The sequence below is a fragment of the Lutra lutra genome, chromosome 16 (assembly GCF_902655055.1).
Source record: "Lutra lutra chromosome 16, mLutLut1.2, whole genome shotgun sequence".
Taxonomy (NCBI): Eukaryota; Metazoa; Chordata; class Mammalia; order Carnivora; family Mustelidae; genus Lutra; species Lutra lutra.
In genome coordinates, this window is record NC_062293.1 from 57,696,558 (window position 1) to 57,715,956 (window position 19,399).

The 19,399-nt window shown below is 54.5% G+C and overlaps 1 protein-coding gene across 5 annotated transcripts in view; it reads right to left on the reverse strand.

Moving 5' to 3' along the window:
• Window positions 1-19,399, reverse strand: part of NTN1 (netrin 1) — a 172,780-nt gene that overhangs the window by 37,336 nt on the left and 116,045 nt on the right. For 4 of the 5 annotated variants that reach the window (XM_047709075.1, XM_047709074.1, XM_047709076.1 and 1 more), the window contains exons 4-5: window positions 10,941-11,090; window positions 8,530-8,583 (exon numbers count right to left, since the gene is read on the reverse strand). In XM_047709075.1, the coding sequence (XP_047565031.1) occupies window positions 8,530-8,583; window positions 10,941-11,090 (204 nt within the window). Of the gene's footprint in view, window positions 1-7,919; window positions 8,083-8,529; window positions 8,584-10,940; window positions 11,091-19,399 lie in introns of those variants that run through there. The other variant, XM_047709077.1, reaches the window with a different exon arrangement.

Sequence of the window (19,399 nt, forward strand, 5' to 3'; positions counted from 1 at the left end):
GTGGACATGTCACACTTGTCATCAGACACGCCACCCCACATGCATTATGGCCTCAGAAGCAGCCCGTGCTCAGGGACGAGATGGGGCTCTGGACACAAGGCTTTGTAAAACCCGTTAGCGCACAGCGCGTTAACAATGAAACCTTCGGGCAAACCCAGCTACAAAGGACACAGGGAAGTCTGAAGGCCGACTGGGTACCAGTTGACACGAATGACTTTTGGTTCATCTTGTCAGGTGTAACCACGTTATGGAGAAGATTTAGGAACGTGTCCTTAAGCTGTCAGAAATGGTATTCTGAAATATTGAGGAGTGAAATGTAATGTCTAAGCTTTTCTTTTTTTTTTTTTAAGATTTTATGTATTTATTTGAGAGAGAGAGAGAGAACAAGAGGGTGGGGGATAAGGGCAGATGATGAGGAGGAGGAACAGACTCCCTGCTGAGCAGGGAGCCCGATGTGGGACTCCATCCTGGGACCCTGGGACCATGACCTGAGCCAAAAGCAGACGCTTCACCAACTGAGCCACCCAGGCGTCCCTAAGCTTTTCTTTAAAAATGTTTCAGCAAAGGGCGCCTGGGTGGCTCAGTTGGTTAGGCGACTGTCTTTGGCTCAGGTCATGATCCCAGAGTCCTGGGATCGAGTCCCGCATCGGCATCCCAGCTCTATGGGGAGTCCGCTTCTCCCTCTGACCTTCTCCCCTCTCATGCTCTCTCTCACTCTCTTTCTCTCTAATAAATAAATTAAATCTTTAAAAAATAAAATAAATAAAAATGTTTCAGCAAAAAACCCAAATGATTGAAGCGAAGGGGGCAAAATGTGACTTGCTAAGGCTAGGTGACAGGGATGGGGGTATCCACCACTCTGTCCTCCCTGGGGCTCTGAGGTTTTTCTGCTATAAAAAGTGTAACAATTTGTTAAGTCATGTTAATTCCAAAATACAGCAATTTATAAGAACACTGAGAATTTGGGATTTTAGTTTAGATTGGGCCACATTTTCCATGGAAAACAGACTAGCAAACATTTCCTACGTGAACACAAGATTTCTTTGCTGACTTGAGAAAACATCGCTTTCTAAACCCTCAGCTGCCCCCATTTCAATGTCCCGAGTAAGTATCAAATGAGCTGGTCTATGAATGCGGCAACATCTTTCCTTAATACTTTTGGAGCGAACACATGGGATTTTATGGCACGTATTAGCATATGGGGCTGGATAATTTTTTGTTGGGGGTGCTGCCCTATGCCTTTTGGGGTGATCTCTCCCCATTGGATGCCAGCAATACAACCCTCCCTCCAGTGGTGACAATCAAAAATGTCTTCCAGGTGGCTCAGTGGGTTAAGCCTCTGCCTTCAGCTCGGGTCATGATCTCAGGGTCCTGGGATCGAGCCCCACATCGGGCTTTCTGCTCAGCTCCCCATCCCCCGTCTGCCTCTCTGCCTGCTTGTGATCTCTCTGTCAAATAAATAAAATCTTTAAAAAAAAAATGTCTTCTAGGAATGTCCAAATGTCCCCGGGGGGGGGGGTGTGTGTGTGTGCAAATTTAGCCCCATTGCCAAGAAGCACAGAAATATGTGAGCACAATGAAATCATTTACTTAACAAGTTCTACAAGCCAGGCTTTTCACCAAAGCTGACCCTCCAGAATGTACTTATCATTAATCATGCATCTGGTCCCACTGTTCACCAAAGTTGACCCTCCATGTGTAATCTCTTTGGCAATATATCTTCCCATTTCATATTTCAATATTCTCCTACAATATAATTATATGGAGAACCCGTAACTGAGTAACACTACTGAAAGACATCTGGTTGTTTCCTTCTCTTGTTACTATAAACAATGCCACAAAAAGGAACCTTGTAGCTAAATCTTGGCACACATCACTATTTCCTTAGGCTAAGTTCCTAGAAATGAAAGTGTGGGGTCAAGATACCTTATGATATGTGATGTTAAATCACCCTTCATAGAAGCAGTACCAACCTGACCTCCCATCACCAGAGTGGGTGAGTGCCTGTTTCCCCAATGCTTTCAAAACAGGGAATTACTTTTTGTTTTATAAACGGTTGTCAATTTAGTAAGTTTTAAAATGGTATTATTGTTAATGCTGTTCCTTTATTAATAGGTAGGTATAATACTTAAGATGCTTATTGCCATGTGTATCAATTCTCCAAATTTCTAATTCATTCTCTCAACCCAATTTTGTAATAGTATCTCCCCTGCTTCTTGTTGAATTTTAAGAGCTCTTTATTTATTGAGGATATTAATCTTTGGTCATCCACGTCACATATTTTTCCCTGCTTTTAGTCTTTCTTTCTGTTGCTTATAGAAAGTTTTGATGGACTGAGGTTTTCACTTTTTTCAACTTAGGATCTTTCCCCTTATGATTTATGACTCCTGTATCATATTTAGAAAGCTTTCCTCACCCCAAGATTACATTGACACTGTATATTTTATTCTAGGACTTTTAAGGATTCATTAAAAATATAGAAATATTTACTCCACTGGGATTTATGTTGGCTTATAGCCTGTAGTAGAAATATCATTTATAACTATTTTAAAATAAATAGTCAGTTTTCCCAGCATCATTTACTGATTGAGTCATCCTTTCTTCACTGATTAGTAATCACAGCTTTACCATCTACTAAGTTCTTATATTTACATTTGAGTCTATTTCTGGACTTCTACTCAGCTTGTGAAATTTCTCTATCACACTAATTTAAATATCCTGGTTAAAATACTGTAAAAATCTTCAAAAAAACCCTTCATTACTCTTCTTTTCAAAAAATTCCTGACTATGAATATTTATTTATTTTTCTAGCTGAACTTACAAATCCTGTCCTGTCCCATTACGATTTTGACAAGAATCATGTTAACCTACAGATTATTTTGGGGAGAATTGGCACTTTATGGTCTTGACTCCCACCCTCCCAGAATGTGGTAAGATCTTCCTTTTCTTCCCCAATTATTTTTCTGATCTTCCATAGAGTCCCTTCAAAAAGTTTTACCCTTTGTAAAAAAAAAAAAAATCTACATTCTGCACTTTAAAGGTTATACTTATTTCTGTATATTTGATATTTCTGGTACTGTTCTTATTGGGCTTTTGTTTCTATTATACAAATGTTGTGTCTTCATTGATCACTTATGACAGGCCAAACATCCCCATAACATTTTCACTCACTAGGACACTTTTTATGCTGTTCTTATGGATACGTAAGAAAAGTTACTGCCCTTTGAATGGTAATTGTGTTAAGGTTAATCCTGGCCATGCTCCTACCCATTATAACAGTTTTCGGGTGTTTCTCTACTGGCATGTTCTTAGGATACAAGTATCATCCTGCGTGTGAGAAAGGCCCCTGCCCTGCCCCCCCACCCCCAAGTAAGTATAATACTTCAGATGCTTATTGCCATCTGTATAAATTCTCCAAATTTCTAATTCATTCTCTCAACCCAATTTTATAATGGAATCTCCCCCTTCTTGTTGAATTGTAAGAGTTCTTTATTTATTGAGGATATTAATCTTTGGTTGTCCGTGTCACAAATATTCTTCTATAAGCCAATTCATCTGCCTCATAGTGCTCAGGGCTGCCTTGTGACCAAAAAGACAGAGCTCTGCATGGCCCTCCATGCCCGGAACCTGTGGCCTCAGCCATGCCAGCCCCCCATGCTGATGGACCACATCCCCAACACACCCCCAAGAGCCACTGTAACAAACACTTGTAAAAACATAGAAGCTTTTAACCAGCTGCCCTTCTGCCTCTACCTTGGTTTTAGGTCCCGACAGATGCACTGGTTCGTCTTTTCTCTTGGTAGAATGCTACCACATGGTCCAAAAGATATATTTAAAAATCACCCTAAACTGGCCAACCAGCATAGCTCCCTGGAGACAGAATGCATGGAGGTTAACTCTGAGGCTAGGAGACTTTGCCTGGGATCCCGGCTGCACTGTCTATGGGTCCTGTTGGATCTCTCCGTGACTCAGTCTCTCCTGGGCAACATCGGAGCTAATAACAGTGCCCACCTCATCTGGTCGGGAGGAATGGATGATTAACAGCTAATAACTGAGAAGAGTGCCTAGCACAGAGTAAGCATTCCGTGAATGTCATCTCCTTCCCCTTCTTTGCTGAGCTAGAATCTATTTATCTTTCATCGCGCGTCTGGTCCAACCTCTCCTGGGGGTCACACTTATCCGATGGTCATGACCGAAATAGCTGAACCTGGGTGGGCTAATGTCCCATTTCATACCACCTTTGAAAACCAGGATTTCAGTCCATTAACAGACTCTGTTCTTATAAGTGGCATCGGCTGCCTACAAGGTCAGGGACCCCAGCTCCTGCCAGCAGCAACCCCTGCGTGGACCCACAGGTCCCTTTCTCCTACAGCAGGAGTACTGAAGGCTCAGGAAACCCAATGACCCCCCAAAAGGAGAAAGAGGATGCAGGCTGTGTGGCCAGACTTTTTTTACATAACGGGAGGGAACATGATCCCTGCTGAACACCTGGAAGGCACAGAGGCTGTCTGAGCCACTCCTGTGTGGAGATGACGTGAGAAGGTGCTCGAAGATACCCAAGGCCTCTAAATTCTCCAGGTGATCAAAGGACAGGAGGGCAAACATGTCCCCCATTGCTGCTTGTGCCCCAGCCCCCTGTCCCCATGGCTCCTGCTCTCCACTCAGCTCTCCCCAAGTCAACCACATTCACATCTTTCTTGGACCCTTGACCTTAAGCATGTGACCTTTTTTAAGTACAGTAAAATACACCTAAAATTTACCATTTTTCACCCTTTTTCAATGAGGCAATTCAGTGGCATTAAGCACGTTCACAACATGACCCACCCCCCTGGTTTGGTTCCAGAACCTTCCTGCCACCTCCAAAAAGGAGAGCCCGTATCCATCACACATCACTTGCCACTCCTCCCACCTCCCAGTCCCTGGCAACCACTAATCTTACTTCTGGTGTCCAGATTTGCTCATTCTGGGCATTTCATATAAATGGAATCATGCACTACACGGCTTCTCTCACTCTGCAAACCTCGTGTGTATGGGTACCTCATTCCTTTTTGTGACCAAACGCTAGTGCCCCGTACGGACATGCCATACCGCATTTACCCATTTGTGCAGTGATGGACATCTGGGGTGTCTCCACCTCTCAGCTATCATGAAGGCAAGCACTTGACCTTTAACTGACTTCCGGTTTTCAACTCCCCGCTAAGTTAGGGGTCTAACAGCAGCTGCTGGGAAGGCAGTGACGAGGACCCCCCAGAAGTCCCTTCAGCTGCCCCGCCCCACCCCAGGCAGCACCACCTGTTCCCTCCCAAGGTCCTCTCAAGAGACCTCCAGCAAGCTGACCCTCCCCACTTGTCCTCATGCCCATAAGTCTCGCCTCCCCTCGTGAGCAGGTGAGCGGGCAGGAGAGCTCAGCTCAGCTCGACTCACCTTCTTCACTACCCCACGTGCGCATGTCCCCATCACTTCCTCACCAGAAGACAGGCGAGCACCAGACAGTAAGATGCGTTGAGCGAGAGACCTCATTCCCGTAACTTTTACTACAGTCTCTTGCTATAACTGTTCTATTTTATTATGAGTTACTGTTCATCTCTCACTGTGCCTGATACATTAAGCCCTGCACAGGTAGGCACGTATGAGCAAAAACATAGTATACACAGGGTTCCGTATTATCCACGGTTTCAAGCATCCACTGGGGGTCTTGGAACGTATCCCGAGTGGATAATGGGCCGGGGGTTGGGGGGACACACAACTGTCTCAGGAAACCAGACCAGGCAGAACTCAGGCCCCAGGACTCCAGATTTAGCCAGTGCTTTTTCCTCCCCACTGTCCCGGCCCCCCAGCAACCTGGCCTGTGTTATCAGTACCCAACCTATTCCTTCTCTTGCAAAACGAAAGCCAAAAATGACAGAGCACCAAGCTAATCCAGGCTGCAGGTGTATATAGACCGATCTTCCATGAAAAAGATGGCAGGGCTGAGAGGCTACCAAAGGGGACATGTGTAAGGTCACCCCCAGCCCGGCACCCATGCCTGGGAGCACTGGTGGGTGAGGTCCTTCCTACAGCTGGTGGGCTCCCCGGGGTTCTCTCCAGACCCCCCCGGAAGGCTGGCTGACCAGGCCCATGCCTCACCTAGGAGCAGGTGGCAGGAGGCGCCTTGCAGGGCCCCAGCTTGGGGGCGGGGAGGACACTGGCCACAGGTGGAGTGTTTACACCAGGGAACGCGGCAGACACTACAAACCAGGCCTGCCCCTGCCAGCCGTCAACCATTTCCCCAGACGCTCCCACCCACGGAGAGCTCTGTAAGGGACTGTGGACAAAGCCTGTCACTGCCCGAGGCCTCACACCAGTGGAGAACCAACCCCAGATCGCACCCAGCTCCAAACCACGCTCCTTCCGCTGAACCAAACAAACGTGAAGACTGACAATCGCCTTGGAGCTGACGGAGGGCCGGCGAAGTCAGGTGGCTTTCTTTTAGGCCTGGGAGGTGGAGGTTTCTGCAACCATAAGCAGGTGGGTATGGGGTGGGTGGTCCCAATCCCCTTCCTACCCGTTTCTGGTCCCCAACCCCCACCCGGGGCCCCCAGACCTCCCACGGGCAAGGCGTTCCTCACCTCCCTGTCCCCAGAGAGGGTCCCAGCCAGCTCCGTGAGCAGGTGGACAACGTTCGCTGAGTGATCTGGCCCTTCGAGGGGAATGGGTTCAGGCCGAGGTTATGTCCATCAGCTTTCAGGACAAATTCTCCATTTATTAATTCTCCTCCATTACGCAGGCAAAAGTAAACAAGCTTTTCTCAGGCAGCCTGGCACGGAGGGCTTCCCTATTCAAACATTGCAAGAATCAACAGGCTTGGAAGTATGAGCTCCCAGCCCCGCTTCCCAGGGGGCCCCCTGGCCTCCTGCCCAGGACGCCCCAGCCTGCCGAGACAGGCGAGTCGGGCTCTGTGTGGCGGTGGCCGGCTCCAGAGTCCGGTGCTCCGGGCCTGGGAGTAGCCTCGGCTCCCCGGAGGGAGCACCACAGACTTCCGGCACCTGGAAGCACCCCGGAGAAGGTCAGAAAGGCTCGGGCCACAGCCACAGGCACCGGGACAAGCAGCACACCTGCCCACCTCCCCACTCCACAGGAGGTTGCAAGTGTTTCTAAGTAGTTAGTTGTGCGGGAGACTTTTCCCCGCCCAGCTGAGATGGCTGCCCGTTTTCAAGTCAAGTTGCAGAAGCAGGGAGACAGACAGACAGACAGGCCAGGACCCACCTTGGCCTTGGCCCAGCTGCGCACACCGCCCTGAGGAGGACCATACCCAGGTGAGTCCTCCCATGACCCATGTCACAAGGAGGAAGCTGGCATCCGCTGGAGGGAAATGTCTTCCAGCTTCCAAACTGCCCCTCCCCCACCGCCCCAGTTCCTCTGAATTATGTCTTTACAGAAAGAGCCCCCTCGTCCCGCCTCCCAGGTACTGGGGGAACCTACTTCTCTACAAGGCCTTGCCACTCTGTTTCTCCTGGAAGGGTCCCCCGCAGCTCAACCAAAGGGGACTCCAGATTGCCCAACAACCTAAGAACCAGATCTCGGTGGTTTTCTACGGTGTGGCCTCAGGGACTCTGTCCCTTCCTAGCTGCGGGCTGTTGACCTCATGGCAGGCCTGGCCTGCTCTCCACCGGGCAGCCCCGTTCAGCCAGGCCCTGAGCCCTCTTTGTACCCAGAGCCTGGGCTGCAGAACCCCTCCTGTACCAAGGGCCCGGGGATGCCCAGGGGCCCTTTCTCCCAGCAGTAATTCTAAATGCTCAAATAACACACACCGGAGTACAAAGGAAATGAATCACACTAAACTCTATACCTATCCGAGTATTTTCCCCAAAACCCAGCTCTACGATACAGTTACGTAATACAGACGCTTCTTTATTAATGATTATAAATCAGGATCCAGCAGCGGGCCCTGTGACTTCCGTCATTCTGAAGCAAAGCGCCAGCAAACACACGCAGACTTTCACGATCTCTGCACCGACTCGTGTGTGGGGTGAAATTTGCTGTGACTTCCGTGGGCTGCCCCCCGCCCCCACCCTGCGGGGGCTGGCGGCCCACGGAAAGATGCTGATTTTGGGCAGAAGTGAGGGGCGGTGAGGGTGCAATGCTCTTCCTGTCCCGGTTCCCTGCACCCCCACCCCGAATCCTGTTCGTGGACCCCTGTGCTCAAGATGCCTTTTTATCCCCTCCCCACCTCCTGCCTTCTCGGCAGCCCCAGGAAGGAGTACACGCCCCAGCTTGGACGGTAAGGGGGACACAGGCACCTTGCTGCCCTCGGGGGATGAGTGGGAGTGGTGCAGCTCTGAGGGTCTCATGCCTGGGCGAGAAGGAAGCCCCCTCCCTTTTATTCCTGGAGGGGGCATCACTGGGAAAATGCCCTGTGGCTCCTCCTCCTCGATCCGGCCTGGGGGGCACCACAGCACCCAGCAGCGCCCCGACAGTGGCTCTCGGGAGTCCTGTAGCTCTGATTCCCCCCACCCTGCCGTCTGCACTGGCAAAGAGGGACACGCTTACCTTCCGGCTCCTCCACGCTGCTGGCGGCCGTGGTCGGTGGTGCCACAGGGATCTCTGTGAGGTTCGGGGTGGGAGGAAGAGACAACGAGGGAAGGAGACGTTATTTTTGACCTTAGAAGAGGATGAGCAGGACACAGACTCCTCCCCGGGCCCTCCTCCCTTCCCCACTCCTCAGCTCCATAGGGGGAGGGTAGGGGAGGTGGAGGAAGCCGGCAGGGGGGCCCGGAACGTGGCTTTGCCTCTCCTCTGAGTACTGTACCTCCAAGTGGCAAGGACAGGAGTGGGGAGCAGGCGGGACAGCCCCACAGCGTGGAGGGCTGACCTCCCACACGACATGGCTGTTTCTTTCTGACTTCCCCGGTGGGCAGGGAGGCCTTCTGTGGCAGGGGTGGCATGTGAGAGGCCTGGGAGGCACCTCACGCGTGCAGAGGGGTCTGCACCCCTGGCCCGGGTTCCCACAGGCTCACGCTGTTCTCGGTGGCCCGAAGACTAAGGACAACCCGAGAGCCTGCGAGAAGCATGTGCTTTACTGGGGTCATTCCCTTTCCACCTAGAAAGCCAATTCTCTCCTACCAGCCCCTGACTCCGCCCCATGCTCAGGAAAGGTGAAGAGGTCCTGCCAGTCTCTGGAAAAGTCCCCAAGGGGAGGGACTTGCCTCCTCCAGGGCCAGACCACAAGAACAGGGGGGTGCCAGGGGTCTCCATGAATCCCCCAGACTCTGGCCACCAGCTGACTGTTCCGGGAAAGACCTCCCTCAACCTCCAGACAGACCAGCCAGGTCCTGAGGCTTGGTGGGTGGAGAGAACTAATGGCTGGGGCCTGGGGGGCGCGCCTGAGACCCAGCCCTCCATTCGGGGGGGCCACTCCTGCCCGTCTCCCAGAGCTGTGACCCGACAGGCAGGAGCCCCGCCCCCGCCCTCCTATTCCCTGGTAACACAGCGTGAGTGCCCGTAGCTGGAGCTCCCAGAAACCCCAGGGCGGACAGCCAGATCTACACCTGGCCTCTGCCAGAGCAGGTCACAGACTGAGAAATCCGGCTTCCCCAGGTCTCTGTCCCCGACTGTGGGCCACCGGCTCCACGTCAAAGTCCTCTCCCTACCCCCCGGAGGCTCTGAAGTGGAGGTACCAGCCACTTCTGAGCTCCGTTTGTTTTTCTTATGTTTTCACAACCCCTGGGGGCAGTGCTGGGTTTCCTCCCAGCTTTCTAGAAATGTCCACTTTGCAGCTTTTTGGATAGAGGGAAGAGAAGGGTTTCTGCAGACTGTGAGACTCTGACGCATAGAGGCAGTCGGGAAAACCGTGTCAAGGGGCTTGTGCTGGAGGGATGCGGAGCTCGATTTCCCAAGGGGCTGGGATTTGGGTTATCCGCCCCAACTGGACCCCTGTGACCGCCGTGGGCCAGCAGACTCTCCTAGGAAGAGCCAGCTGGGGAACGTGGCCAGCTCCGTGGGCCACAGGCCTCTGTTGTAGCCACTCAGCTTCGCTAGGGCTCCACGCAGCCACAGACAGCGCGTACGCAGCGGGCATGCCTGCGTCCCCGTGTAAATTTACAGACACGCCACTTCTCATCGCACGCATCCCACATGTCATAAAATATTCGCCTTCTGACTTTGGTTTCGATCGTTAAAGAATTATTAAAAGAAAACACTGAGCCCCACAAAAACAGGTGGTGGGTCAAATCCTTGGGCTGACCAACCTCTGTTCTAGAGGTGCCAACCTCAACCCTCGGGTCTGCCTACTTTGCTGGGATCTGCTCCCTTTTCTGCTCGCCCTTCTGGGTTAGGTCAGCCTTGCACAAGGAATGAGGAAGACCAAGGCCGGGGGCCGGCTCCCAGCCAGGCTTGCCTTCCAACCAAGACTAAGTGTCCACTCATAACACCTGGGAGAGTCCTACTGGTTATAAAACATGAAGTCTGTTCCGAGCCAGGGCCCCTGAGTGGCCCTTGCCATCTTGCCCATCCTCTACTCTCGTTCCAGCAACTAGGGGGCTAGCAGCTGGTCCAAGGGGCCCCCAGGACTATAAAGGGAGTCACCGTCCGTCATAAGGGCTGTGAGGGCCCAGGCATGGGAGCCTGTAGCATCAGCCCCTTCTGCTCCCAATCTGCCAGGGCCTAGGGATCCTGGAATTCCCGCCACAGCTGCCATGGCGAGCCCTGGCTCAAGGCCACCCCAGGTCCAGGGCTTGCTTCCCCCTGGAAGCGGGCGATTCAGTCTTTATCAGGACAGAGAAGAGCAGGCTGCCTCGCTGAGCTCCCAGCTTGGGGAGTCTCGCACGGGGTCCCCCATGGAAAAGCGTTCAAGCATCTGCATATCAGCAGGGTTCAGGGAAGGCGATCTACCCACCCCCCGCCCGCCCACAAACCCGGAGCCCAGCCAGAGCCTGGAGCCCGGAGGAGGAGGGGGCACGTACTTATGCAGGGGGCGATGGGAGAGCGGCTCTGCTGGTAGCCCTTGGCACAGCGGTTGCATGTGATGCCGGTCACGCCGTCCTTGCAGGGACACTGGCCCGTTGTCTGATTGCAGGTCTTGCCGGCCGCGCCCACGGGGTGGCAATCGCAGGCTGTGGAGGACACACGACAGGAAGGTCAGAGGGCGGTGGGGGGTGGCCGGCCCCTCCCCCGCGGCACTGCATGGACCCCCACACTGGGAAGGCAGGCCCGGTCAAGCGTGCACACGCGCACACACACACACATTCCAGAACATATCCAGATCTCCGGCCACCTGCTCCCCTGGAAATGGGGAACAGAAGTCAAAATGGACCGTTGTGAAAGGCTGCATTGGCAGGCGGGAAATGGAGCAGGGGGAGCCCCTCCAAAGCCCTGAGGGGAAGAGAGGAAAGCAGACACTGAAGGATGTTTCCAGGAAGGCACAGCCCACAGGCTCATCACCAGCAGAAGAGTCTGAATCCCTACAGGGTAAGTCTGCGTCTCCTCACTCCTCTGCACCCAGGCCTCCTTCCCAGGCTCCCAGGTGTGAACCGCATACAGATTGGGGGTGTGCCAGGCCCAAGGGGGTGGGCAGGGAGGTGGGACTCGCCAGGCTACTGCACCTGCCCTGATTTGCAGCCAGGAGGCCCGAGGTGCCAGCCATAAACCCCAGGACCAGGCCACGGCCACCACCTACTTCAAGACCCAGATTAGATGTGCAGAGTGGCGAGGGGAAGGGCCCTCCCGGGACTTCGCAGAAAGGGGGCGGCCGCGCTGGGAGGTGGAGGTCAGGGGCTGCTCGTCACAGCGCGGGCCCTATACCCCTTGTCCTGCTCTGGAACAGGCTGGAAGGCTGGGGTGAGCCCCTTCTAGGAGGAGGAAGAGGGAGTGTCTCTGCACAAGCACGCAGCAAGAAGGCTGCGCCCCTGCCCCAGGAAGCCAGAACTGTGAGAAGTAAAATGCTCGTTGTTGAAACCACTCCATCTGTGGGGTTTTGTTCCAGGAGCCCAAGCAACCAAGGTGCCCACCAAGCCCGGGCGGCTCGGGCAAGAGGAGCTGTGCCCACACGGACAGGGCGACCGCATTCCCGGCCCACTCCACTTCCCGGAATCCAGGAGTGCACTCAGGGGGTGGGGGGCGAGGCAGACATGCAGCCTCTCCCTCTGCTGCCCACCCCCTTCCCCAGGGAAGCCTGGGTGTGGGGTGCGGAGGCGGGAGGGTGTTGGGGGAGAGTCGTCTGCAGGAAGCTGCTAAGTGTTTCTGCTCCGAATGGGGAAAAACCCTCCAACACAAAGAAGTGCGAGCACAGCGTCCAGCCAGCACTGCTCGGTGAGCGCAAGACTGCCGGTGAGAACTTGCCTCCCTCTGCCCCCGAAGCCGGCCCGGGGTTCCCAAGTGGCCGAAGAGGAGAAGTCGGAAGTGGGAGGCAGAAAGGAGAGGAACGTGAGGTTTTGTCAAACTTGAGTCTGGACCGAGGCTGAGGATGCTGCTGGGAGGAGGGCATGTCTGGAGAAGCCCTCTGACCTTCCCCTGTGCCCCGAAACCCCGCTCCTGCGGTGGGAAGGGGGATCGGGCCCGGGGCAGCATCTCTAAGGCGGCCACGTGAAAGCAAAGGGCCACAGCATGGGACCCCGCTGTCCCAAGCCCAGTGGGGGCCACGGGGCGCCAGGCGGATGTGCACTCCCGAGGCCCATGCCGGATGACCTCCCGTGGCCTGCTTTGCAAGCCTGCTGGTAACGCTCTGATTGGTGCCAAGACCTCCTCCCCTCCACGCTGACGGAATACAGCTGTGAGCCAGTAACTTCTGGATCCTTGCACTTGGCTGCGAGTGAGGAGGTCACGGAAGGATGCTCGGGCTCCAAGGGGTGAGAGCCAAGTCTCCCAGCAGCACAGGTCACCTTTCCCGAAGCAGGAGCCATGCAGAGCAGAATCTCAGGGGGCTGCTGAGGGTGGCATGGTCCTAGCCCGTGGCCCCTCGTAGCTGGTGACCTGTGAGTTGCCAGGGCTGGCGAGACGCGGGGCGGGGTTGGTGGGGGGTGGGGGGACGGGCACCAGCTGATTTGACGAGGTCCATCCTCAGCAATGGCGGGAAGCTGACACATCCTCTGGGCCCATCCTTTGATTAAAGAAGGGGGTGCTTTGCTGCTGGGTTTCCCATCTTTCTCCCCAGATTTCGCAGAGACTGTGAGCTCCTGTCCCCTTCGGCTGGTCTGACGGAGGCGGCAAGCCAGGTTGGTTGGGCTTCCATGAAAACTCACCGTTCCGGGAAGAGAAGCTATCGGGGTGCTAAAGGGGGGACGGGGGGTCTCAGAAGGCTACTCAGGTCACCTCCGGGCACAACGCCATCGCCCGGATACCTGGGAACATGTGAGGGCATCCACATGCTCTCACACATCGTCGCCTCAGGTCCCCGCGCTCCTATGGGGTCTGCCAGACCACGGAGGACGAGACCGCGGGCTGCCCCGGAGAGCCCCAGCGGAGGGGAGGCGGTAAGGACCTGCTCTCTCAGGGCATCACGGAGACCCTCACCCTCTCCAGACAGCCCCCCTCTGCACTTCTTGGTCCAGAAGGAGACATCCCCACTTGCCGGGCTTGCCAGGCTTTCTGTTTCCCCGGCACCAAATGTAATCCCAGCAGACTCGCGGTGCGCTCATTCTCCATTCCAAGCAACAGAGCCACAAAAGCAAGGACCTTCCTCCCAAAACCCACACACAGGGAAAGCCCAAGTGATGTCCTCTGTGCGAAGAAGGGTGAGCTTCAAGGTCTGGGGACAAGAGGCAGGTGACCATGCCCCACCGTGGGTTCCTCTGCAGCCTGGGGTGAGACAAACAGCTGGCCAAGGGAGTCTGAGCCCACCAGTTACAAAGGAGGCCCCGGGCCCCTGCTCTTAGGGAGAGAAAGCCAAAGGGATTCCGCTGTATTCGCTCAGCCTGGAAACACACCCAGACACACACACAGATTCTTCCCAACTTACGTTCACATGGACATGCCTAGACCCACACAGATACAAACACAGACTCCTATTCCCTTTCCCTACAGGCTCACCTGGGACCCCAGTGGGCAGGGCAGTGGAGGGGCGGGGCCCAGCAGGGGGGTGGGGGGATGTGGATGAGGAGGGAGTGCAGGTATTCCCCACCCCCCATCCCCCCCATCCCCCCAGGGCAAGGGGTCTGGTGAGAGGCCAAGGAGAGAGCCTCCCTAATCCTTCTGAGAACGGGGTCTGGGGCAGAGCGCCTCCCGCCATGGAAAGGCCAGCTGTTGACTCCTATTTCCCTGGAAGCGAGCCACTCTTCTGGAGGAGGTCAATCCCTTCTGTGGCAGGTCACCCCGTGTGCATAGGGCAGGCAGCACCTGGTCATGGGAACCAATCTACCCGAGGGTTTTTCCATAAAGAGGAAGGTGAGAGCGGACGGAAGCCCAGGGCCCTGAGAAGACGGCCGGGTTAGGTTTCTCACGCATGCAGGGGGCTGGAGTGCCTCCCAGTGTGGAGGGAAGCCCGGGCCATCTCTGCTCTAGGCCATCAGTCAGGGACAGCCAGCTCAAGGCACACAGACGGTTTCTGGGAGAGGCGTCAGCACACCCAGGTCCGGGCCCATCCTGCCAGGACCGCTGTGTGACTCTGGGTTAGTGCCTCGTTCTCTCTGGACCACAGATGGCTCTGCCACCTTAACAGTCCAATGCTTGGTGTCTATGGTTTCAAGGCATCTGACAGCACCCCCATCCCCTCCTCGCCCCACACTGGTGGAGGTAACTGCAGTCCTGGCTCAAGGGACACGCTGCCTGGTGCACCAGGCCTTCTGTCCACACCCAGAGCCCTGGCAAAGCTGACTGGAAAGGCAGACAGTCCTGATCCCAGGTTGCTTATCCCTGAGCACTGCCTCTCCCAGCTTCTCCCGACGCCCCCTGTCCTGGGTCCCAAAAGGCTCACGGCCTCCATCAGGAGAGGATGCATGTCTGAGGCGGGCCTTATCCACTGCAGCCCACACAGATTTCCTGTACCCTATCAGGAGATCTGGCTGCTTTTCCTGCACACCTGGCTCCAGGGCGCCCCGCCCCAGGGGTCAGGCAGGACCCTCCAGGGGACATCCCTGCAGAGGAGACGGGAGCTGGCTTGGCACCCAGACCCCCTGGGAGCTCCACCAGGATGGAGGGGGGTACTTAGAACAATCACAACACTGACCCCGACTTCAGAGGTCATCACAGCTCACACATGTACACATCTTGTGCTAAGCCTGGACCCAGCATCTTCTTCCCTAGGCCGACCGCTGGCGTTGTGAAAAGGAAGACGATCAGCCTGGGGGTCCTGATCACGCTGTTAGTGAACGTGGCTGTTCCCCGGAGCTGACCAGGCTGCCTGAGGGGTGCTGGGTGAGGGGGGAACGTTCTTCTCTGCTCTGGTGAGACTGGTCTGTGTGCCTGGCTGCCATCCACAATGAAGGTAAAGGCAGTCAGGACCCTCGGTGTGGGCCAGGCTGAGCTCCAGCTGCTGTGGGAGGTCAGGTAGGGAGGAGGGAAGAGGGGAGGAGGAAGGAGGAGGGAAGAGGGGAGGGTAGGATAAAGGAAGGAGGAGGAGGAGTAGGAGTAGGAAAGAGGAGGAAGGGGAAGAAGGGGAGGAGGGATGAAGAGTGAGAAGAGAGCAGGATGAGGGGGAGAGGTGAGGAGGGGGGAGGAGGAGGAGGGAGATAGAGGGAGGAAGGGAGGACCGTCAGGAGGAGAAGGAGGGCTGGAGCATGCTCAGTGAAGGTGAGGGTAATGCACAGGGACAGAAGGGTCAGTGTCCTCAAAGAAAACCAGGCTCAGATCCGAAGGGTTCCCATGTCTTTCGTATGTGTGTTGGGCCTCTTAGGGGAAGCCCCGGGAGACCCCCTCGCCTAGAGGTGGTGTTGGGGGAGGACAAAGAGGACACATGTTGGGCACTAAGCGGTGTCCAAGAACATGCTTTTTCTCCAATTCCCCAAATGGGGTGAGGAGGACTGGCCACCAAGAAGAGAAACATGGACGCTGACCAAGGCTGCTGGGGTGCTCCAGAATGGAGGGGACCTGAGGCAAGGTGGCAGACCGGTGGGGTTGGGCTCGGGGACCCAGGCAGGAGGAGGAGCGAAGGGGGATTGATCTGAGTGGGACTGGTCGCCAAGTGAGCTCAGAGCTGTGAGTAACATGAGATGGCAAGCAAGAGGGCCAAAGACAGACTGTCAGAGAGCCCCGTGGAAAACTTCTCACCATCACCATCATCATTTCACTCGCATGGAGCAACAGCACTTTTATGGCTATACCGTCTTACAGGTTTTATCACATGTGTAGATTCCTGGAACCACCATGCCAATCAGGATATAGAATATTCCAACTCTCCCAGGAAGTCCCTCATGTTCGTCTGCGGCCAACACCCATACCCCAGTTCCTGGGGACCACGGATCTGTTCTGTCCCTCTAGCTTCCGCTTCTCAGAACATTGTATTCTGGGACTGTCCAGTATGTACGACATATGGATGCACCATATGGAATCTCTGGGCCTGGCCTCCTTTACTCAGCCAAATGCATCTGAGATGTGTCCCAGCTGCTGTGTCAATCAACTGCTCATTCATTTTCATGGCCCAGTAGTGCTCCATGGTACACAGACTGCAAACTTTTACAGGAGATCTATGTTTAATTTTATAAGAAACTGCAAAACTGTCTTCCAAAGTGGCTTTGCCGTTTTGAATTCCCACCAGCTGTGTATGAGAGTTCCAGTCATTACATATCCTCGCTGATGCCTGGAATTGGCAGTACTATGTATTTTTGACATTCTAATAGGTGTACAATTGTATCTCGTGGTTTTAATCTGTATTTCTCCGATGACTAATAACGGTTTATGTATTAAATTGCCACCTGTGCTTCTTTGGTAAGTACCTGTTCAAGTATGTCGCCCATTTCTAACTGAGTGGTCTGTTTTCTTACTGATTAATTTTGAGAGTTCTTCACGTATTGTGAATCATGGCCTTTGTCCAGTTGTGATGTGGGAACATTTTCTCCCATCCATGTCACCTCCTATAGAAGGAACATCTTAAAAAGTAAGCCAGATCCATCACTCTAGTCTCTCCTCTCCTGACTGTACCCCCCCACCATGGCTTTCAATGCTGTTGGAATTGGGTCCTCCTCCCGTCCACGCTCCCAGGAACTGCCCCCCAACCACCTCAGCTCCCTTTCCTGCTTCCGGATGCTGGTACTGCACACTCCTCAGCTTCCTCTTGCTTTTCATATCACAGGTCTCGCCTCAAATGTTCTGTCCTGAGAGAGGTTGTCCCTGGCCACCTGGCAGAGGGGCTCCGCCCCCCACCATGTCACGCTCTCCTACCACCCTGTGTATTTCCTCCACATGACTCACCACAATCTATACAATCTTCTACTTACTTTTTGTCCTTTCTTCACCATCGACCTCCCTCCAGAAAGTGAGCTCCAAGGGATCGTGTTTGCTTTGCTCAGCACTGGAACCACCCCTCTGCTGATTGCAGCAGGTGCTCAATAATTGTGCAGTCACTGCAAAAACTTGGGCCAAATTCCCTCCCTGGAGGGAAGAAGTGGGGCAGCACAAAAGGTAATCCCCTCACATCCTAGATCGTCAGCAACCTCCATGCGCAACACTCCCCACTCCTAAATTCTGCACACTCACGAGGGAGTAAGGATAATTTATGTCCGCAAATTATGCACAAACTGCCCCTCAGCACTCTGTGTCCACCTCCTCTGTGGCTATGCTTTCCTTTCTCCCAGCAGTTGCTAACAAGGCACAAAAGAATGAATGTTTCAAGTTGCACTACCTTGCTTCTCCCCTGCCCCACTTGGATCAAGGTGCAGACAGCAGGAAGTGGAAGGGGAGGGGAGCCCCATAATCCCAAGCTGGGTTATTTGACCTTCCATGATCTAGTTAACCATAGCCTTCCTGCATCTGATCTACAGCTGAGGCAGAAGGCATGGGTCCTACAGATGGTTCCCAGAGAGAGAAGGAGATGGGGAGAGACAACGTGCCTGTGCGTGTGTGTGTGCATATGTGTGTGTGTGTATGTGTGTCCACGCACACAGGCTTTGGGCAGGTGATGGGGGCTGGATGGCAGCTCAGTGAGGAGGCACCAGAGCACCTGGGTCCCCATGTAGCAGGGCAGTGGGGACCAGCATGGACCTTGCATCCTGCTCCCGATCCCATGCCGGCCAGGAACCCCCAGGAGGCTGCCAGGCCCTTCTCAGTAGCACTTTCACATGTACATTTACATGCACACAGCCCATCCCACCTCTCCCCTCAGCGTTTCCACAAGCAGCTGCTGGGCACTCAATGCTGCTGTGCACCCTATGTGTCATTTTTGCTCCCAAAGCACGTCCATCCCCGATGGTGAATGTGCAACAGCATTACAGCAGACACTGGGGCAGAGCCCTTCCAGTGGGCAGGGCCAGTTCTCCCATGCACCACGGCTCACTGAAGGCACTAAGGCAATCAGACAGTCTCTGCTCTGTGTGCAAGCTGGCCACCGCAGGCGGCTCTGGTTAGTGGATCTTCTCCTGCTTGGACAAAGGATCCTAACCGCTACCAGGCATGAGGTGTGTGCACCATGTGCCTGGGACGTCTTCTGCACCATCTCATGTACTGGACGCCCCTGAGTAAAATGCGCTCTGTTAACTGAGGCAGCTCAGAGATCCAAGGGCTTTTCTGATCAAGAGCAGGGCCCTGTGGGCCCCCCACGAATGTCCGAGCAGAAACAGGAGGAGAGTGGGTGACCCGTGGCGGGGTGGCAGGGGCAACTGGCCGGGGTGCCAGGGAAATGGGACACAGAGCTGAGCTGAAAGACCCCGTTGTAGGAGCAGGGACGCCCCCAGAGCAACATCACCTGCACTCCATTTCCCGGTTCTGCCAGCTCTTCCAAGCTCCAGGGTCACAAATTCCACCAACGCAGGTTATCGGGGACCCGTAAAATTCTGAAGATTTGAAAAGAGCACGCAGGCCGTGGAATGTGGAAGCTGGCCGGGACTCAGAGGCCATAAATCTGAACACGATTTCACAGATGAGGATACTGAGGTCTAGGGAGGTCATGTGATTTGCCGGATGCTCCACAGGCTTTGAACCTGGAGCCAAATCGGAGATCGGGGGTTCTGACCCCCATGGTCCCCGGGAACAGGGGAAGGATGCGCCACCAGAGACCACAGTTGGAGTTGGCTCTTGCATGGGGGATTGCCTCTCCTTCTGATTTTCCCTCGCCCCTGAGTGCTGGGCCGTCCCAGCCCCCTGACAGAGCCCACTCCTCAGGTCATGGGCTCTGTCCTCTAATCTGGGAGCTGCTGTGGCCACTGAGCTCCTTCCTCCCTAAGAGGACCACGCTTTTCCCTGTGCTCCCAACAGGGTCACAGACCAGAAATAAATGTCACACGGGACCCACAGACCAAAGGGCATTCCTGAGGTTTTTAGGTTTTTGTGGGCTGCCTGG